Source organism: Peromyscus leucopus, chromosome 14 (assembly GCF_004664715.2).
Source record: "Peromyscus leucopus breed LL Stock chromosome 14, UCI_PerLeu_2.1, whole genome shotgun sequence".
NCBI lineage: Eukaryota > Metazoa > Chordata > Mammalia > Rodentia > Cricetidae > Peromyscus > Peromyscus leucopus.
The window spans coordinates 52,954,901-52,977,746 of NC_051075.1; the positions used below are offsets into that span (position 1 = coordinate 52,954,901).

General features: G+C 42.0%; 1 protein-coding gene across 1 annotated transcript in view; it reads left to right on the forward strand.

Annotated features, from left to right (window-relative positions):
- Ylpm1 (YLP motif containing 1) overlaps positions 1-22,846 on the forward strand; it is a 73,920-nt gene that overhangs the window by 30,600 nt on the left and 20,474 nt on the right. The window contains 8 exon segments of the mRNA XM_028876639.2: positions 1,788-3,896; positions 6,549-6,666; positions 12,008-12,428; positions 13,272-13,364; positions 13,579-13,768; positions 14,553-14,671; positions 15,886-16,040; positions 22,553-22,615. Of these exon segments, the coding sequence (XP_028732472.1) occupies positions 1,788-3,896; positions 6,549-6,666; positions 12,008-12,428; positions 13,272-13,364; positions 13,579-13,768; positions 14,553-14,671; positions 15,886-16,040; positions 22,553-22,615 (3,268 nt within the window).

The following is a 22,846-nucleotide window of genomic DNA, read 5'->3' on the forward strand; positions in this document are numbered from 1 at the left end:
CTGAGCCATCTCTCTAACCCTAGAATTCTTATTTCTACAACTGGTCATGTGGTCATAGGTGATCCTTACACCTAGCTTCTCTTGGCTGCCATTCCATATCCCCTTTATTCTCAGCAGACACCTCAGCTGATCCTGTTCTTTGTTGACCCACAGAGAGAGAGTCAAGACCTTTTTTATTATTATTTTATTTTTATTTATATGTGCCTATGTGCCTGTGGAGGCCAGAAGAAGATTTCCTTGGAACTGGAATTACAGTTGTCTAGGATGCTGGGAACTGAACTCTTGTCCTCTGCAAGAGCAGCTGTCACTCTTGACTGTTCAGCCTGTTTTATCTTGTGGGTGTGTCTGTGTATGGTGTGTGACATATATGTGGATGCACATGTTTGGGTGTGTATGTGGAAGCTAGAGATGGATTGTTAGTAACTTCCTTTCATAGTCTGTTTTTACTGAGACAGGGTCTCTTGCTGAACCCAGAACTGGCCAATCTGGCTAAGTTAGCTAGCCAGTTTGTCCCAGAGATCCCTGACTAGACACACCACCACCACCACCACCACCACCACCCCACCATGCACAAACAGACTGCCACATCTACTCATATTTATTTATTATTTATTGTGTATGAGTGTTTGCCTACATACATGTTTGTGAACCATGTTCTTGCCTGTTAAGTGCAGAGGTCAGAAGAAAATACTAGATGCCCTGGAACTGGATTAGAGTTGGAGAGGGTGAGTATTGGATATCAGCAGTAGAGCCTGCCGTCCAAGACAGACAGACACACACAGTCTTTCAGAGAGTGGCAGTCACCTGCCTCTTTGCCTTATTCCTTAGCGCACTGTCTTTCTACCCCTCCTCACCCCCTCTGCTCTAGCTGCCCTTAACCATTTGCACACATGGTGTGCACTTCTCTGCCTCTTTCCGTCTCTTAGCCTGAGGCACCCTTGCGGTCCTGTCAGAAGCTGCCTTTCAAGTTCCAAGCGAAGCATTCTGCTCTATAAACCATTGTAAGGGGCTCCTCTCACCTGGACAGTGCTGACCGTTCTCTGCCTGTTGTCTTTTTATCTGTTGACACTTTGTCTACGCTTGGTATTTTTCTATTTGACTGTAGATTCTGGGGGCTCTGATGACATTTTATTATTTTTTATACTGCCTTTTGGATGGAATGTTTCTTTAATTAGTGGTGGTCCATAGCAAACATGTTTCTGTCCAGACCTTGAAAAACTTTAGAGAACACTTTTAAAATATGCCTGGTGTGTGTGTGTGTGTGTGTGTCTGTGTGTGTGTGTGTGTGTCTTGTGTGTGTGTGTGTGTGTGTGTGTGCGTGTTTGCGCTTGTGCATGAGTGTATGACATTTGTTAAGATTTTAGTTCTGGCTCTAACAATATTTATAATTATATTGTACATTCCTGCTAATTGGTTTTTGGTTATAATTTAACCCTAAAAGTACTCAATAGTTATGAAATTTCTTTTCTGTTAAAAAGGAGTGGACTATTCCATCTTCTAAGGCACAACACTTATAATTGCTTTTTAACATTTCAGTAGATCAGTGACTTGCTGCAGATTGCTTGAATGGGTTAGATAATGTTGGCATACTTTCTAAATCTAGACCTGAAATCTTCCAGGCACTGTTGCCTTACCGTTCTGGTTTCTGATAGGTGACGTGGGGTTTTGCTAATGACTGAGTCACTGTTGTAAACAAATCTGAGGCAAGAGTGCCTTAAATAATCTACATGGAGAATTTTCTTTTCCTGCTTTACTGTCTTGAGTAATATCTTTTGTTTTACTTGTAGATTTGATGGTCCTCGAAGATTTGAGGATTTAGGGTCAAGGTGTGAAGGACCGAGACCCAAAGGGCCTCGTTTTGAAGGAAATCGCCCCGATGGGCCAAGACCCAGATATGAAAGTCACCCAGCAGAGGGCACTAAAGGCAAATGGGGAAGGATCCCCCGGGGTCCAGCATCTCAGTTTTATATAACTCCCAGTACATCCCTGAGCCCTGGACAGAGTGGATCCCAGTGGAAAGGCCCCAAAGCAACTGTGGGACAGCAGCAGCAGCAGCAGCAGCCTAAGTCACAAGCAGAACCTCTTCCAGGAAACAAAGAACCATTAGCAGACACAAGTAGTAACCAGCAGAAGAATTTTAAAATGCAATCAGATGTATTTCCCACTGCTGCAGATGTCAAGGACACCAAGGCGGCTCAGTCCAATGAGAATCTAAGCGACTCTCAGCAAGAGCCACCTAAAGGCCAAGTCACGAAAGGGCCCCTAGAGCCCTCTAATTGGAACCAGAATTCTCGAAGTATGGAGACTGAAATGGACAAAGCCCAAGGCGTTACTCAGCCTGTATTCCTTGCAAATAAATCTGTATCTACTCTAGCTACCTTTTCCTTCAAACTAGAGAACATTGAGGGAGGAGGAGGAGCAGCAGCAGCAGCAGCAGCAGCAGCAGCAGCAGCAGCAGCCGCCGGGGTGGCTGCAGATAATGACTTCAAACCTTTGGGTGTTGGTTTGCCCCACTCAGAGAACAACCAAGGAAAAGGTCTGCCTCAGCCAGACAGCAGAGAAAATAGATTAGAAGGCAAAGGCAGCAGCTCATCTTACAGAGGTCCTGGGCAAAACAGAGTGGAAGTTACACGGGATAAAGGACTAGTAAACAGAGGCCGTTGCCAGACAATTAGTCAAGGCCCGGGGCTGGTCAAGCAAGAAGACTTCCATGATAAGATGATGGGTAGAAGAGAAGACAGTCATGAGAAAATGAACAGAGGAGAAGGCAGTCGGGACAGGGTGTTGGTGAGGCCAGGAAGCAGCAGGAATAAAGTACCAGGTAGTCCACATGACAGCCAGGACAGTAGAGCTGGCAGCCGAGAAAGGGGGCCACCTCGCAGGGCTGGCAGTCAGGAGAGAGGACTTCCTCGCAGGGCTGGAAGTAGAGAGAGAGTAACCCCCCGAAGAGCTGGGAGCAGAGAGAGGGGACCACCTCGGAGATCAGGCAGTCGAGAAAGGGGACTAGGGAGGCCAGATTTTGGTCATGATAGAGTTCCATTCAGGCTGGAACCAGGAGATAGTGGGGAGAAAATGTATCCTTATCACCGAGATGAGCCTCCAAGAGCTCCGTGGAACCATGGAGAAGAGAGAGGACATGAAGAGTTCCCATTAGATGGTAGAAATGCTCCAATTGAGCGAAGAAGACTCGATGACTGGGATAGAGAGAAATACTGGAGAGAGTGTGACCGTGACTATCAAGATGATGCACTCGATCCCTACAGCAGAGAGGACAGACGAGGCCCTTGGTGGGATGATTGGGAAAGAGATCAGGAGATGGATGAGGGCTATGGTAGGGAAATGGACAGGGACTTAGACAGAGACGTGGATCGGATTAGAAGACCCGTGGATCTCTATGATAGAAGTGTGGATAATGAGTGGGACAGAGATTATGGGAGACCACTGGATGAACAAGAATCACAGTTCCATGAACGGGACATTCCGTCTCTTCCACCTTTGCCGCCCCTCCCACCCCTTCCACCTCTGGATAGATACCAGGATGATAGATGGAGAGAAGAAAGAAATCGAGACCATGGGTATGACCGAGAGTTCCGGGATAGGGGTGAGTTGAGGATTCGAGAGTATCCAGAAAGAGGAGATACATGGCGGGAAAAGAGAGATTATGTTCCTGACAGAATGGACTGGGAAAGAGAACGGTTGTCAGACAGATGGTACCCGTCTGATGTGGATAGACATTCCCCCATGGCGGAACATATGCCATCCTCACATCATTCCTCTGAAATGATGGGGTCCGATGCAAATTTAGACTCTGACCAAGGCCTTGGAGGGGTAATGGTTCTCAGTCAGAGGCAGCACGAAATCATTTTGAAAGCTGCACAGGAATTGAAAATGCTTCGGTAAGTGTACTCCTTAAGATCGTTTCTTTTAATTCAAACAGATTTTCATACTTTTTTTTTTTTAATGAAGCATTTTTAATGGTACTCTTTTACACCTTATTTCTTATCACATACTTTGAATTTATATTTCTGGTTATTCAGTGATGTTTGGGGGTTAGGATGGGTATTTGGAAACTGTTAATTGTACAATGTGCTCTAGGATTTGCAAATTGACTGCTGTTCTTGGCCTTGTAGATGTGTTGCTGGCATGCCTTGAGTGTGCATGTTTCAAGTGTTAGATGTCAACCTCTCAGGACTCTGGGTTTCACCGGACTCATATATTGAGCCTTTATTGTTTTCAGTAGGCAGTTGGCTCTTTGGCATTGGATCTGATAGGCTTCATAGTCCCTAGTCTTTGATGCGATGGTGGAAGGTGCTTTCTTTTTCTCTGCTGGTGTTGAGAATGGTTTACCTGGGAGTGTCTTCAGATTTGTCTGAGTACTGATTCTTTGTTTGGGGCATGTTAACCTTTCATTTTACCTGGAAGCAGGCATTCCTTCCTGTATTTTCATTGTGAAGTTGGATTTTTTTTTTCACTTATAATCAACTGTGTGGGTGTTATAATGTTCCTCATATAATTGCGATAGTAAGGTTTTTTGGTTTTGTTTTGTTTTTTGTTTTATTCCAAACAGGTTTTTGAGAAAATAAATGGTAAAGTTTTGATAGATTCTGATGTGCGTTTCATCTTTCAATTCTGGTCTACGTTGGCGGGTTATACTAATTGAATTTGTAACTGAAATATTAGTACTAGAAAAGTGTGATATACAGAACATAACTGTAGGTAAAAATGAAAGAAGGTGTTCCAAGTAGCACAATGGTTTCTTTGGTCTGTAGAAGAGTCTGAGGCAGTCCTTTTTTCTAGGTTACTCATGAACATGATGTAAGGCTTGCTCTAGAATATTGAGCTACTTGCTTCTAAATTGTGGACACTTTTAATTCACACCTACACTGCGCTGATCCTCCCGTCTTAAATAACTTATCTGTCTAAAGGCTTGTAGAAAAAAATAATATTATTCTCATTTCACAAATAACACTAAGACTTGCTGAAAATTCACTTGGCTATTAAATGCAGACCCAGAATTTGAACTCTGGCTCTAAAATCTTATGTTTTCATGGCGAACAAAAACTGATTGGTGATTGGTTACTAAGCTTCCAGTTTCTTCCCTTTCCTTACTTAAAATTACTTTTTCATGCATTGATGCTTTGCATAGACTTGCCGGATGAAAGGTGCCGCTTAGTCACCTTTTTTTTTCCTTGTACCTCTTCCTAGGCAACAGAACCTAATCTGAATATATGGAGTAATGGAAAATAGTGATTGTAGTTGAGAATACATAGGTTATGTTATGCCTTTATAAAGACAAGGAATACTATAAACAATGTTTACATGAGCCAATAACAAGCCTTATGTACGTTTTGTCCATTTGAGTGACAATATTGTATATAAAGATATATTGTAAAAATTCTGGAGAGGTTGTAGTAGACACTGTAAATGTAGAAGATGAGAATTAATCTTTATGAATATGAAGTATTTTTTCTAAGACTATAGACCGGTGAGTGTTCTCACCATCTAAAGCAGATAGTAAACTAAAATGCTCTTAAGAGTCTGGCAAGTAGGGCTGGAGAGATGGCTTAGTAGTTAAGTGTACTGACTTCCCTTCCAGAGGAGTGAGGTTCAATTCCCAGCACCCTCACGGCAGCTAACACTGTCTGTAGCTCCAGTTCCAATGGGATCCAACACCCTTTCTGGCCTCCACGGGCACTGCATGCACATGCAGGCAAAACACTCATACACAAAATAAAAATAAATAATGTAAAAAAAAAAATTTTAAAGAGGAAGTAACAAAAATGAATGACAGTGGACCAGGTAGAACTCTGGAGTGTGGTGAGGATTTTGATGAACTGCTTCATCTAACATGGTCACTATGGCTCAACATAACTAGTTGTTGACTTGGGAGAATGTAGGCCTGATATTAATCAAAACTCTTTAAAAACTCAATTTCTATGTGAACTATTTCCTTTGTAAATAATGATGGCTAATTCCAGTTTTAAACTCTGATGTGAGAGGCAAGTGTGGTGGTGCATACCTGTAATCCCAGCACGTGGGAAGTGAAGGCAAGAGCATTAGGAAGGAATTCAGAGGGATTTGACCAGTTTGAGCCCAGCCTGGAGTACATGAGACTGTTTCACACCTCCATCTCCCAAACAAAACAAGCCTCCTACAGATGCCTAAAAAAGCCTTCCTAGACTATATTTTACTCACGGTCTGTTATGTAACTCTTGAAGTAATGAAAAAAATTAGCAAGAGAAAATTTGGGATTGGTTAAAGGAGAAACATGATGGGTAGGCAATATACTATGGAGACAGGCTCTAAAGTCTGTCTTTGAAGATCATTGATAATTTATGATTGTAAATCTCAGAGGGCTGATGGGTTAGTTGTGTAAAAAGCAAGAAAATGTTACCACAGAGGTGCAGTGTGGGCTCTGCACAGAGTTTTAGGATCAAGTTTTTGCTGTTTTTCTTTCTTGTAGTTTTAAAATTTTGGTTTTAATCATAGTTGTTTGGGGATGGTGTAAATAATGCTTTAAGTACAATGGCAATTTCATTTATTTACAGAGAACAGAAAGAACAGCTTCAAAAGTTGAAAGACTTTGGGTCTGAGCCACAGATGGCTGACCATCCACCACCCCAGGACTCAAGACTACAGAATGCATCAAGACCTGGGATATATCCGGTATGGGGAAAATGTGTTGTGTGCTCATAAAATGAAATGGTTTTTACTGTGTATATTTATATGATGTTAGATTTTTTAAATTGCAATAAGCATAAATTTCCATTGTAAAAACATAAATTTTGGAAAAGGAAAAGTTTTGAACATCTTTCACAGTAGTTAGACACATGTAAGGATCGCTCCTTTCCCTAGACTCTGTAGCTTCCTATTGACTGTATTCAGTCCTCAGTACTGCACCCTCCCCCAAACCCCCACATTTTTAAAGAACAAGGCTTTGCTGGCAGGATAGCAGTTGCTGCCAAGGTACTAGCCTGAGTTTGGTGGTAGGATTTTCCTAACACTTGTGTGTGTTATGTGGTGTATCTGCACTTGTGGGGGTAGTGCTTCTTCCTGTGTATGTGCACATATGGAGACCAGATACCAACCTGAGTAACCGTCCTCTGTCTTGCTAGATTGTCTGGGTAGCCAGCCCTCAGAATCTGCCTGCCTTCACTTCCCCAGCACTATAGTTATTATATGCTTATACTGCTCTGCCCACTTGATACCTGAGTGGTCTAGAATCTGAACTTAGGTCCTTCTGCTTGCACAGCAAGTACTGTACCCACCCCTCCCCCACCTAATCTATTCTTTTCGGGTAGTCCTGTGTCTCATCTAGGTAGGGCTAGATGGGAACTCATAGTGCTCCTTTTCCATTTAGATGAGACAGGTCTCTAATATTATAGCTTGGCACACAGCCAGTGCCCTTCAAACAATAGCAAGAAAAAGTTGAGTGAGCCAGTTATGGTGGGTCGTACATGCCTTTAATTCTAACACTTGGGAGGCAGAAGCAGGTGGACATCTCTGAGTTCCAGGCTAGTCTCCACTAGTAGTATGAGTACCTGTCTCAGAGAAAAAAGTTGAGTGATTAAGCTCTACTGTTTTATTTGGATTTTTTTTTCTTACATTGTTTGTTATTTTACCTTTAACTTGGTGATGAACTATTTTTTAAAATTACATTTATTTATCTATTTTGTGTGTGGGTCATGCCATAGTGCCCATGGGAAAATCAGCAGAGAGCGTTTTAGAGTCAGTTCTTCTACCATGTGGATCCCCAGGGATCAGACTCAGATTATTAGCTTGGCAGCAGGTGCCATCTTGCCAGGCCATGGACTTGAAGACTGTGAGGGTCTGGAGGAGAGTATGATCCTGAGGACTGAATCCAGTGTGTTGCTCCCAGAGTGTCTCTCAGGCAGGCGAGTGATCTACCACTGAGCTAATTCCCCAGCCCTTACTCCTTTTTAAATTATTGTCGTTGTTAGATTTGTTTAGTATATGTATGAATGCCTGCATGTGTGTATTCACACCATGAGCTTGCCTGGCCCATGAAGGTCAGAACAGGGCTTCACATACCCTGGGACTGGAGGTAAAGATTCAGATGGTTGTGAGCCTTCATGTGAGTGCCGGGAATCAAACCTGGTTCTCTGTAAAAAGAAATAACAGATGCTCATAACCACTGAGCCAACTCTCCAACCTCTCCCCACCATTTAACAACTGTATTAAAATAATACATTTCCATCACATCAAAAAAATTCTCTCATACTCTTCTTGTATTTGGAGCAGTGCCTACCCTCTACTCCACGTTAGGCAGTATTACTATGTACTAAACCAAACAGACGGTGTATTTAAAAGACTTGTTTGTATGTGTGAGCATATATCTGTCTGTGTTGAAGTTTATGTACATGCTGTGGGTGCCTTCAGAGCTCAGAAATGCTGTCAGATACTTGGGAGCTAGAGTTGAAGGTAGTTGTGAGCCTGATGGTGGGTGCTCCATACCTAGCTAGTCCTCTCACAACAGTAGCGAACTTAGTTATGAAGTAGAAGTAGCAATGCAATGATTTTATGGTTGGGGGTCACCACAACATGAGGAGTTGTGTTAAAGGTGCAGCATTAGGAAGGGTGAGAACCACTGATCTAGATTATAGATCCGTTTGTTCATCTGACAAAACAAGCTTTCCCATATTGCTATATGTTACTGTTTTGATGCACAGTAATTTATTGAACTGTTTCATTTATGCTGGTTATTTTCTTTTAATCTTTCACTATTATTAATGCAACTTTAATGAATTTCTTTGTATCAGGTTTTTATTTAGGATATCTTAAATTCCTAAAGTGGGAAACTTCAGTCAAAAGTAAGACATTCTCAGCCGAATGGTGGTGGCTCACGCCTTTAATTCCAGCACTCAGGAGGCAGAGGCGGGTAGATCTCTGTGAGTTCTAGGCCAGCCTGGTCTACAGAGTGAGTTCCGGGTCAGCCAGCACTACACAGAGAACCCTGTCTTGTGGGGGGAAAAAATAAAGACATTCTCTCTGCTCAAATAATGATGTTTTTTAGGTCTACCTGCCAGACATAGCCAGAGACAATTGGTCTCATATTTGTTAATAAAATTAAGTATTGACCTAACAAATAAATAATAAAGGCATTTAAAACTTACTCTTAACACATTCAAACAACTCTCTTATATAATTGTATAACATCTGTACCATAGCCAGTATACATTTTTAAGATTTTTTTTTTTTGTTTGTTTGTTTTTTTTTTTGGTTTTTTCGAGACAGGGTTTCTCTGTGTAGCTTTGCGCCTTTCCTGGAGCTCACTTGGTAGCCCAGGCTGGCCTCGAACTCACAGCGATCCACCTGGCTCTGCCTCCCGAGTGCTGGGATTAAAGGCGTGCGCCACCAACGCCCGGCTAAGATTTTTTTTTAAGTGTATGTTCCTGTCTGTGTGAATATGTGTCATGTGTTTGTGGGTGCTCTAGACCAGAAGAGAGCTTTCATTGGATCCCCTGGAACTGAAGTTATAGACAGTTGTGAGCCACCCAATATGGGTGCTGAGAACTAAATTCAGGTCCTCTAGAAGAGCGTGAGTGCTCTAACTCCTGAGCCATCTCTACAGCCTCCTTGTACACATCGTTGGTAACTAGTAATATTAATAGTTTTTCAAGCTGCTGGGTGGTGGTGGCGCACACCTTTAATCCCAACACTTGGGAGGCAGAGGCAGGCGGATCTCAGAGTTCAAGGCCAGCCAGGGTTACACAGAGAACCCCTGTCTTGAAACCCCTCCCAAATGTTTCCCATGTTAATTAATATTAGTAAAGTCCATTTTTACTCAAAAGCCCTGATTTTTTTATTTTTAAAATATGTGTCTTTTTCTTGAGATATATTTATTTTTAATTTTACAAGTATGAGTGTTTGCATTTATGTAAATGTACCACTTACTGTGCTTCATGCTCATAGAGGCCAGGAAAGGATGATAGAGCCTCTGGAACTGAAGACAGATGGTGGTGAGCTACCATGTCTGAGTCTTCTGGAAGAGCAACCAGTGCTTTTTAACCACTGAGTCATCTCTCCAGCCCCAAAAGTCTAATTTTAAAGCACAACCTCCAGATGAACATAAGTAATATATACTGTTGGCTTCCCGAGGTCCAAAATAGCTGTCACTGTGAAATAAATAGACCACAACCCAGTAGACTAAGAGAAATGGGAAGGAAGTGTTTTTATTTGAGCACTTTCCTGATTGAGCAATCTCCTTATCCTCTCACTGGTTTTTAAACTAAATTCACTGAGCACGTGTTACTATAATCTAATTTTAAAACATCTTATCCAGTAAAATATCTGTACTAGCTTATAGTTCTTCCTTAGCACCAAGCAGCCTTTAGCACATTTTCTGTCTCTGTAGTTTCACCTCTGTGCGTATTTCATATAAATTTAATCTGGCTGCGTTTACTTAGCATAACATTTTTGAGTTCATGTCACAGCAAGAGTTGATACTTCATTTTTGGGGGCGGGCGGGGGTGGTGATTTCAAGACAAGGTTTCTCTGTGTAGCCCTGACTGTCCTGGAATTCACTCTGTAGACCAGACTGGCCTCGAACTCACTGAGATCCGCCTGCCTCTGCCTCCCAAGTGCTGGGACTAAAGACGTGTGCCACCACTACCTGGCCAGGTAGACTGGCTTTAAACTCATAGAGATTTACTTACCTCTTCTTCCTAAATTCTGGGATTATCAGCAGTTTGCTGGGGTTTTTGTTTATCTTTGAAACAAGATGTCATAATCCAGGCTAGTCTCAAACTTAACTATGTAGCTGAGGATGGCCTTGAACTGATCCACCTCCATCTCCCTGGAAGGATGAATGGGTATGCCACCATGCCCAGCTAGAGTTATAAAAGTTTTATATATTATGAATTCAATTATTTTTTATTAGGAATGACATTTCTATGTTTTTCCTTTTCTGTGACCTGACTTCATTTTCCTGCTGGTGTTTCTGTGTGTGTGTGTACGTATGTATGGAAACCACTGGTCAACCTCAGTTATTGTTCCTCAAACAACTATGTATTTGTTTTTTAGGTGGTGGATATCTCACAGACCTGGGGCTCACATTAGATTAGGACTCCTGGTCAGGGAAGCTCTAGGGTCTGCCTGTCTCTGCTTCCCCAGTTGTACCACCATTTCCAATTTAAAAAAAAAAAAAAAAAAGATTTACTTATTTTTATTTTATGTTTGTAAATATTTTGTTTGTATATGTACCACACGAATGCTCTCAAAGGTCAGAAGGTATCAGATCCCTTAGAACTAGAGTCACAGATGGCTGGTTGTAAGCCACCATGTGAGTGCTGGGAACTGAACTCAGGTATTCTGCAAGAGTAGGAAGTGCTCTTAACCACTGAACCATCCTTCCAAACCATGCCCAAATTTTTTATGTGAGTTCTGTTACTTGAACTCAGGTCCTCATATTGCACAGCAGGCATTTTACTGGCAGAGTTATCTCCTTATCTCCTGCTGGTATCTTATTTAAAAAAATTTTTTTTTTGAGATGGAGTTTCAGCATGTAGTCTTGGCTGGTCTGGAACTTACTATGTAGACCAGGTTAGCCTTGAACTCACAGAGATCTTTAAGTGTTGGGATTAAAGGCATATACCACCAGGCCCTGGGAGTGTGTGTGTGTGTGTGTGTACATGCACACATGTGCACACATTTTGCATTATGTATATGTGTGCAGTAGCTGTGTGTGTGTGTAGGTGCCCACAGAGACCAGAGTTCTTAGATCCTCCTAGAGCTGGAGTTACAGATGGTCCACTCAGCTTGAGTACGAGGAAATGAACTTGTGTCCTCTGCAAGAGCAGTGAGTGATCTTAACCACTGAGCCATCTCTCCAGTGTCTACTAGTGTCTTTAAAAACACAAAAGCTTTACATTTTGAATATATCTCGTATATTAATTTTCTAGTTGATTGAGAACTAGATTTTGATTTCCACTCATCTGTGACAGTGTGTGTGGTGACTAGCTTCCTAAGCCGTTTGCTTTTTCCTTAGCCTCCAGGAGCCTATAGACCACGCCCTCCTATGAGTAAGCCACCAGGGTCAGTCGTAAGACCCTCTGCTCCACCAGCAAGATCATCCGTTCCTATGACTAGGCCACCTGTGCCAATACCACCACCGCCTCCTCCGCCTCCACCACCACCTCCTCCTCCCCCAGTTTTAAAGCGAAAAACTTCATCTATGAAACAGGAACGCTGGGACGAAGATTCTTTCTATGGGCTCTGGGATACAAATGTTGATCAAGGACTGAATTCAGAATTTAAGTCAGACACTGCAACAATTCAGTCTGCTCCGGTATTACCACCCCCACCTGTTCATTCTTCCATTCCCCCTCCTGTACCAATGCCTATGGGTATGCCACCAATGTCCAAACCACCGCCAGTGCAGCATACAGTTGACTATGGCCATGGCCGAGGTGAGTAATGATGGTGAAATATGGCTGGGGTTCTACAGGAATTGTTTGCTGGTGGTGTTAATAAGTTTGGTTTTGTGAGACAGGATCTCGTAGCCAAGGCTGATTTCAAGCTCACTGTGTCGCAGAGGATTTCTGTCCTAGTTAGGGTTATTATTGCTGTGATGAAACATCATGACCAAAAATCAAGTTGGAAAGATAAGGGTTTATTTGGCTTACACTTCAACATTGTAATCTAACATGGAAGGAAGCCAGGATAGGAACTCAAGCAGGGCAGGAACCTGAAGTTAGGAGCTGATGCAGAGGCCATGGAGGGTGCTGCTTACTGCCTTGCTCCTCATGGCTTGTTCAACATGCTTTCTTACAGAACCTAGGACCACCCACCCAATAATGGCACCACCCACAATAGGATGGGCTCTTCCCCATCAATCACTATTGAGAAAATGCCTTACAGCTGGATCTTATGGAGGCATTTTCTCATTTGAGGGTCTCTCTTTTCAGATGACTCTCGTTTGTTTCAAGTTGATGTAAACTAGCCCAGACAATGACCTTGAACTCCCACTCCTAACCTCCCAAGTTCTGGTATTAGAGTGTACACCAGTGCACCTGACAGGAAGTGGTTTTCTGGAGAGGGGATTATAAGTTTTTTGAGTCACTCTCTTGCTGGCCCTGAACTTATTATGTAGTTCATAATCACTGCAGGTTCTAGATCCTCTTGCCTCAGCCTCCTGAGTGCTGGGATTATAGGTGTGTACTACCATGCTAGACTTCTATAGGAATTATTAACCTGAGGCTTGGTTTTCTTAAGCTTCATTCTTATATTTCCTCCCTGGTTTTCTTTGCCAGATATGCCTACTAATAAAGTTGAACAGATACCATATGGAGAAAGAATAACTCTACGCCCAGATCCATTACCTGAAAGGTCAACTTTTGATGCAGGTAGGATTCCCAGAGAGAAAAGTAATTTTAAGCTTAACTTTAGGGCCTAATTATTATAAGATTTTCCTCCTTAGCAAGATTAGGCTTTCCTTTAACATCACTAAAAGGTTCTTAAATTTAAGACATTGATTTGTACTATTTCTGAAGTTAAAATTGTACTTCTTGCTTTAGTTCTGAAAATACTTGTAGTTCTTACTCTGTATTGTTTTTATAGAGCATATAATCCAGCGTGATCGCTGTGATAGAGACAGAGATCGTGAACCTTATTTTGACCGTCAAACTAATACAGCAGATCATCGAGATTTTAAAAGGGACCGAGAGACACATCGAGATAGAGACCGGGATCGTGTTCTTGACTATGAACGGGATCGATTTGACAGAGAGCGTAGACCCCGAGATGACAGGTATGGTGTAAAAAATGCCTTTCTATGTATGTAAAATATCTTGTGTAAATTCAGCCAGGTTGTTGGTTTTTGGTTTTTTGGGTTTTTGTTGTTTGATTTTTAGATAGGGTCTCTCTATTATATAGCTTTGCCTTTCCTGGAACTTTGCTTTGAAGACCATGCTGGCATCAGACTCACAGAGAAGCACCTGCCCTCTGTCTGTCTGTCTGTCTCTCTCTCTTTCTCTCTCTCTGTTTTTTGGTTTTTCTAGACAGGGTTTCTCTGTGTAGCTTTGGAGCCTGTCCTGGAACTCACTCTATAGCCCAGCTGGCCTCGAACTCACAGAGATCCGCCTGCCTCTGTCTACTGAGTGCTGGGATTAAAGGGGTATGCTACCAGGACCAGCATAATATTATTGATAAAATGCAACAAGTACTTAATTTATAGGCAAGCAATTTATTTTTATAACTCTTGAGATGTTTAGGTAGATATAAGTGAAAAGGCAAGTTTAAAATTTAAATATTGAGCCGGGCGGTGGTGGCGCACGCCTTTAATCCCAGCACTTGGGAGGCAGAGCCAGGCGGATCTCTGTGAGTTCGAGGCCAGCCTGGGCTACCAAGTGAGCTCCAGGAAAGGCGCAAAGCTACACAGAGAAACCCTGTCTCGAAAAACCAAAAAAAAAATTTAAATATTGAGTATGGAATAAGTGCCATAGAGACAATGGGCAGATAATGATGTTGTGTTACAAAGCAGAGACCTTCCAAATATTTATATATTCACCAAAAACTCTTGTAACACCCTGTAGGAATCAGTCATATCGAGACAAAAAAGACCATTCCTCATCCAGAAGAGGAGGATTTGATAGGCCATCCTATGACCGGAAGTCTGATAGACCACCCTATGAAGGCCCATCCATGTTTGGAGGTAGGATGCCTTACTGACAACAACTATGTTGAAAATGTAAACAAATAGAAAGTGGTTTTCATTGTAGCTGTGGATTTAAACATTCATAATAAACTGTACTTGAGATTTCTTAAGAGATGGTAGCATTATTATAAAAAAAGTAATGTAATTAATGAAATAAAATTTAATTTTAAATTTTATACTATTGAAGGAGTTTTGAAAAACAAAGAGTCATTTAGAATCCTACTACACACCGTAGTGTAACTTTAATTTTACATATTTCCCTCATTTTCTCTTTTTAAAATTATTATTTCCTTTTTTATTTGTCTGGGTGCTTTTCCTGCGTGTATGTCTGTGTACTGTGTGCATGCCTGCTGCCCAGGGATGTGGAGTTACAGATTGTTGGAAGCTTCTGTGTTGGTACTGGAATTGAACCCTGGTTCTCTGACAGCGCAGCCAGTGCTTTTGAGTGCTGAACCATCACTCCAGCCCCCTTCTCTCCTCATTCTTATGTATGAAGTTAGCAAGAATAAAGCCAGGAGTTTTCTTGTGTGTTTTTGGTTTGTTTTTTGTTTTTTTTTTTTTTGCCTGTGCTAGGCATCAAATCCAAAGCCTCACACATGCTAGGCAAGTGCTACAATGCTAAGTTGAATCCCCACTCCTACATAAAGTTATCTTTATTGTACTTCTTCTATTTAATAACTGCATCATATAAATTTTCCCATATTCAAACCTCTTAGTGGCTCCATGCTGTTCCATGGAATTGATAAAGTATAAGGCACTTACTGTTAGACACTGAATTTGGTCTTACCTCCTCATTACCGTGAATTGCACTTAAACTAGAAACTCCCACCTGTTCTCAGGAATAAGCTTTCCTAAGCAATGACTCTTGCTCTTAAACTATAAGCAAAAGTCATAGAACTTGTACAGGATTGGTCATGCTTGGGCTATCTAGCAAAATACTTACTTCTCTAGGTCCTGTTGCTGAATGTGTTCCTATATTTAATAGGAATAATGGTGGAGTCAGTATTTTACAGAACAATCTGTTTTCCCCAGATACATGCCAGTCTTTTCATTTTCTCAATTGCAGTAGATTTGTGTATTAATTACATTTAAAGTGACCCTCACCTCCTTAGACCTGATCTGAATTATAATTAGGATGAGAACAGAAAGTTACTACCTTCCACAATAATTACTGTGTAAATAATAATGCTATTCAACTGCTGGAACTCTAGGAGAGCGAAGAACTTACCCAGAGGAGCGAATGCCCCTTCCAGCTCCTGCCCTGGGCCACCAGCCGCCTCCAGCTCCACGGGTTGAGAAGAAGCCTGAGTCCAAGAATGTGGATGACATTCTGAAACCACCAGGCCGGGAGAGCAGGCCTGAAAGAGTGAGTCCTGTGAACTGAACTGTTCTTTTTGTAATCCTAAAAACCGTAAGAGGGTTGTTTATTTCTTTAGTTAGTTTAATTAATTGCATTTTGAAAAGAGAAAAAGTAGGTTTGCCTTTATGATATGTGGAACAAAAAGAGGGAGAATTAGGAGACTTGATTAGGTTTAATTTCCTGATATTCTCTCTGATATATATATATATATCCTTTGAAATTTGTCTAATATTGAGTAATCTTATAATAAAGATTTCAGGGGCTGGAGAGATGGCTCAGAGGTTAAGAGCACTGACTGTTCTTCCAGAAGTCTTGAGTTCTATTCCCAGCAACCACGTGGTGGCGCACAGCCATCTGTAATGAGATCTGGTGCCCTCTTCTGGCTTACAGAAATATATGCAAGCAGAACACTATAAACATAATAAATAAATAAATCTTTAAAAAAAAAAAAAAAGATTTCACCCATCCACATATGTATGTAGTGCACTACATGTGTGCCTGGTGCCCACAGAGGTCAGAAGAGGAAGTCAGATTCCTTGGGACAGGGATTACAGATGGTTGTGAGCTAGATGCCTTGTGGGTGCTAAGATCGAATCCAGGTCCTGTGCTAGAGCACCAAGCGCTCCTAACTGCTGAGCCATCTCTCCAGCCCTCTCTGCCTACTCTCAATCTATAGCTATCCTGTCTGTCCTATGGTTGTTGTTTGAATGATACAGTAGTCCACCATCTTGTCTGTGGTTGCACTTCAAGCAGATACACTTCTCTGAAGTCAACAGTGATGCAATAACTATAATTAAAATATTAAAGTTGGTGCCTAGTGTGGTGTCACATACTTTAAACCTAGCACTCAGGAAGCAGAGGCAGGCAGATCTCTGAGTCTGAAGTTAGCCTGCTCTGCCTAAGAAGACACTGACTTAAAGAAAAAGAAAAACTCCAGAAATCATTCATAAATTTAAAATCATGTGCAGTTCTTAGTGGCATGATGAAATCTTGCAGTTGAGTCATCCCTTGCCATGTCCACACTTCCCACCTGTAGTAGCTGTCTTGATTATCAGATGAACTATCAAGGTATTGTAAGATTTGAATACTACTCATGGTTTCAGGCATCTGCTAAAGGTTCTTAGAATATGTTTCCAGTGGTAAAATGGCACTTCTCTTTATCTTTCACCATCCCTCTGCTTTCAATGTGTTTATGGGCTCTTTAATTTTTATTTCTTAAATTGTATTTCTTTTTGTGTATGTGCACCATTCTGGTGTACACATATGGATGTCAGAGGACAACTTTCGGGAGTTGGTTCTCTGCTTCCACCATGTTGATCCCAGGAAACATCTCAAGGCGCGAGTGCGTGCGTGCGTGCGTGCGTTTGAATTGTTTAATCTATTTATAACTAATGTTATTGTTTACATAGTTGGCTTTATTTTATTTTTGGCTTGCTCATTTTAGGTATTTTAGTATTTTAGTAACATTGGTGAACTTTTCATTTCCAAAGATTTTTAGCAAATTCTTGGAATTTTCTGTATATAAGATTATGTCATCTGCAAAATAATTGTACTTTTTATGGTTTAAGCTCGTCTACTTAGTGATTAGATGTCTCAAGAGGGGGACGTTCTTTGCCTTGTTTTTTATCTTGATTTTTGAATATAGAAAATACCTTCAGTCTTTCACCATTGAGTATGATGTTAGCTCTGGATTTTTTTTTTTTTTTTTTTTTTTTTGTATATGTGGGGAGGCACATGTACACATGTACCAAAACATACTAACAGAGATCAGAGACAACTTGCAGGAGTTGGTTCTCTTTGAATGTGTAAGTCCCAGGGATCAAACATAGATACTAAGGCTTGGAGGCAAATGCCTTTACCCACAGAGCCATCTTGCTGGCCTCAGGTATGGAGTTTTAGAGTGCTCTTCATCAGGTTGAGGAAGTTTCCTTCTATTTCTACTTGATTGAATATTATTACTCACAAAGGGTTATTAGTTTGTTTTTTTTTTTTCCTTTTTTTGGCGGGGGGGGGGGGGGGGGGGGGGGGGGGGGGGGGGGGTCCGAGACAGGGTTTCTCTGTGTAGCTTTGCGCCTTTCCTGGAACTCACTTTGGAGACCGGGCTGGCCTCGAACTCACAGAGATCCCCCTGCCTCTGCCTCCCAAGTGCTGGGATTAAAGGCGTGTGCCCCCCCCCGCCGGCTTTTCCATTTTTTTAAATTAAGAAATTTTCTACTCACCCTACATACTACCCACAGATCCCACATTCTCCCATCTCCCAGCTCTCTCTCCCAAGCCACCCCACATCCCCACATCCTCCAAATCAAGGTCTCCCATGGGGAGTCAGCAGAGCCGGGCACACAGAACCAAAGCAGGTCCAAAACCCTCTCCACCACACTAAGGCTGCACAAGGTGCCATACCGCAGGCACTGGGCTCCCAAAAGCCTGCCCATGCACCAGGGATAGATCCCTGATCCCCCCCGCCCAGGTATCCCCCAAACAGTTCAAGCTAAACAACTGTCTCCCATATCCAGAGGGCTCCACAGCCACCAGTCCACAGTTCATGGGCTTCCACTAGTGTGGCCAGTCATCTTTGCACGTCTTCCCATCATTATCTCAACGGTGATTCCGTCCTCTCTCCCATCGACTGGATTCCAGGAGCTCAGCCTGGCGCCCAGCCGCAGATCCCTGCATCTGCCTCCATCAGTCACTGGATAAAGGCTCTATGATGACAGTTAGGGTATTCACTAGACTAGTCACCAGAGTAGACCAGTCCAGACACCCCCTCGATTACTGCCAGCAGTCCAAGGTGGGGTCAATCCTGTGGATTCCTGAGAGCTTCCCTGGCACCCTGGCTCTTCCCACTCCCGTGATGTCTTCATCTATCACGGTATCTCCTTTGCTGCTCTCCCACTCCATCCCTGCTCCAGCTCAACTCTTCTATTTCCCTATGTTCTCACCCCCCATTCCTTGCCCTCCGCCACCCTCTCACCTCCAGCCCCCTCATGCAGGTCCCATCCACTTCTACTTCGCTGAGCTATCCATGTGTCCCTCCCTGTCAGCTAGCCTCTCCGAAGCCATGGGCTGCAGTCTGGTCATGCCTGGCCTTACATCTAGTATCCACTTATGAGTGAGTACAAACGACTCTGAGATACCATCTTAAACCTGTCAGAATGGCTAAGATCAAAAACACTGAAGACAGCTTATATTGGAGAGGATGTGAAGCAAGGGTAACATTCCTCCACTGTTGGTGGGAATGCAAACTTGTACAGCCACTCTGGAAATCAGTATGGCGGTTTCTCAGAAATTTGGGAATCCATCTTCCTCAAGACCCAGCTATACTGCTCTTGGGCATATACCCAAGGAATGCTCAATCTTACCACAAGGACACTTGCTTAACTATGTTCATATCAGCATTATTTGTAATAGCAAGAACCTGGAAACAACCTAGATGCCCCTCAACTGAAGAATGGAGAAAGAAAATATGGCACATATACACAATGGAGTACTACTCAGCAGTAAAAAACAATGACAGCATGAAATTTGCAGGCAAATGGATGGAACTAGAAAATGTCATCCTGAGTGGGGTTGTTAGCTTTTGTTGCATGTTTTTTTCTTTTTTACATTAGTAGAGATAATTAAATGATTTCTATTTTTTAGTATATTGGCATATTTAATACAGTAATTGATTTTCATGGCAGTTGGTGCTACTCGAACAATTTTTTTCTGTGTTGCTGGATATGGTTTGAAGATCATTACATCTGCATTCATAATAGATATCATTGTTTTCTTGTCATGTCTGCCTAGTTTTCATACAGAAGTGACGTTGGCCTCATAAGTTTGGAATTAGTCCTTCTGTTCTTTGGAAGAATTGCATTCTTTAAATATTTAGTAGAATTCAGTGATGGAGTCTTTTAGGCCTAGGCTTTCCTTGTTAGTACTTTTTTATTATTATTATTATTATTGTTTTATATGTATGGATATTTTGTGTGTTTGTGCCATTTGCATGCCTAGTGCCTGTGAGGCGCAAAGAGAGCATCAGATCCCCTGCAACCGAGTTACAGAGGGTTGTGAGCTACCGTGTGGGTGCTGAGACTCAAACCTGGGTCCCCTGGAAGAATAGCCGTGCCCTTCACAGCCGAGCCATTGCTCTCGCTGTTGGTGTCTCTTTGTTCATCTCTTTAACAATTTACTGTCTTTTCCTGAGACTGTTCATATTCACATGAAAAAATCTTTTCTTTTGTTGTTTTCTTTCATTGAGATAGGGTCTCCAAGTATAATAAGCTAGCCTCAAACTTGCTATGAAGTCAAGAATGACCTTATAATCAATCAATCAATCTTGAACTTCTGACCTTCCTGCCTCCCCATCTCTCAAAGGCTGGCATTCGAGGCATGTGTCACCCATGCCAGCTTTTATTGAGTTATTTATTTTTTAGTTAGGGTCTCACTGTATATCCCTGGTTGTTCTAGAATTCACCATGTAGGCCAGGCTAACTTCACGGAGACACGCCTGCCTCAGCCTCAGTTGTACTGAACATTTTTTTTTCCTTGCTTTACTCTCTCAACTGTCCCCTCCCCTTGTTTTTGTTTGTTTCTTTGGCAAGTTGGTGGTCTGCATCATCCTAGGTATTTGTCTGTTTGATCTAAGTTACCTTCTTTTTAGCATGCAGCTCATATGTATCTTTCTTTATAATCTCTTTACATTTCTGTAATATTGGTAGTGACATCTCCATTTTTTATTATCGTAATTTAAATCTTTTTTTTCTTAGTCTAGGTAAAAGATTATCAATTTCATTGTTCCCCCCACCCCAAAGGATCAGTTTTTGGTTTTATAGATTTGGAAGGGGGGAGAGATGTGCTGTTTGGTTACTTAGATGATGACATAATGACTGGGTTCTTTATAAGGAAAAGATGTTTATGTATCCCACATTGTAGGAGATGCAAGAATTCAGCATCAGAATTTGCTGGACTATGGCGAGGGCTTTCTTGTTGCATCAAAACATGGAGGATGTATCATGGTGGGAACATGTGTGAGACAGGAAGCCAGAGAGATTCAAGGATCAGGCTTACAATTTATACCATTGCACTATCCAGGAAGGTGTCCAGGGACCCTCAAGAATAACCCAAGTGAACTAATTAACTTCCCACTAATCCCCACCTGATAAAAGCTCCATTATTTCCACCCTGCTAGACTGGAGACCAAGTTTCTAGCACCTGTACTGTTGAAGAACACATGACCATATCCAAGCCCTAAAGCTTTCCTGAGTTTACTCTATTTCCTTAATACCTGGTCTGATCTTTGTTACCTTCCTGGTTTTTTTTTATTATTATTACTATTTTATCCTTATGTAGTGATAGTTTCTCTTTTTATTTTATTTTTTTTATTTTATTTATTTTATTTTACAATACCATTCAGTTCTACATATCAGCCACGGGTTCCCCTGTTCTCCCCCCTCCCACCCCCTCCCCTTGCCCCCAGCTCACCCCCCATTCCCACCTCCTCCAGGGCAAAGCCTCCCCCGAGGACTGCGATCAACTTGGTAGACTCAGTCCAGGCAGGTCCAGTCCCTTCCTCCCAGACTGAGCCAAGTGTCCCTGCATAAGCTCCAGGTTTCAAACAGCCAACTCATGCTATGAGCTCAGGACTTGGTCACACTGCCTAGTTGCCTCCCAAACTGATCAAGTACCTTCCTGTTTTGTTCATTTTAGCTTGCTCTTTTTGCAGTGGTTTAGGCAGAAAAGTAGGTTTTTTAATATTAGATCTTTTTTTCTTAATGTTTTAAGAAATTTTATTTAATTTTGTGTGATAAGTTTTGTCTGCATGTATGTATGCACGCCACTTGTGTGCCTGGTGCCCACAGAGGTCAGAAGAGGATGTTGGATCCCCTGGGACTAAAGTTACAGCCAGACAGTTGTGAGCCACCATGTAGGTGCTGGGAACTGAAGCCAGTGCTCTTAACTGCTGAGCCATTTCTCAAATTGCAAAAACATGTTTTAAAGAGAGGTGTTTTGTTTTTGTTTTTGAAGTGTCCGCCAACTGAGTATACTAGCAGGCCTAAAATCCCAGCTTAGCCATCTCTCCAGCCCCTAAATCTCCCTTGATATAGACACCTACACTTAAAATTTCCCTTCAAACATTTGCTTAGTTTTACTCCATGAGCTGTGGTGTGTGTCTTTATTTTCATTCCTGTCAGAATATTTTCTGATTTCTTTGGGCCATTGATTTTTCAATAGTTTGTTTCACGTACTGATTCATTTCCATTGTTCTGTTTTGTTTTGCTTTGTCTGTGTTGAGACAAGGTCTCAGGTCTAACAGGCTAACCTTAGAGTCCCTGTGTATCCAAGCATGACCTTGTTCTTCTGACCTTTTTCCTCTACCTCCTGAGTGCTGGGATTCCAGGCATTTGCTCTAATACTGGGATGGCACTCAGGGATTTCTGTATGCTAGGGAAGCATACAGAAGCTCAGCCAACTGAGCTACATCCCCACCCCACACAAAACAAACTCCCCTCCTCCTCCTCCTCCTCCTTGTGTTTCAGATTGTTGTGATAATGAGAGGATTGCCTGGCAGTGGAAAGACACATGTTGCCAAACTTATCCGGGTGAGTACGAGAAAGCAAACAAGAGAAAAAGGGGAAAGTGTGTTGCTTGTGTTAGTGGGTAGTGTGTTACTCGTCCTGGTGTCTCCCTTTGATGAGTTACGGAGGCCCATTTATCTCTAGTGGGTGTTTTCCTTAGAAGTTTTCTTTATCCCTTTAGACAAATAGTTTTGCCTCTGGTTGATTTAAAACAACCAGAAATTTTTATTTTAGTTTATTTAGCCACAAGTGGAA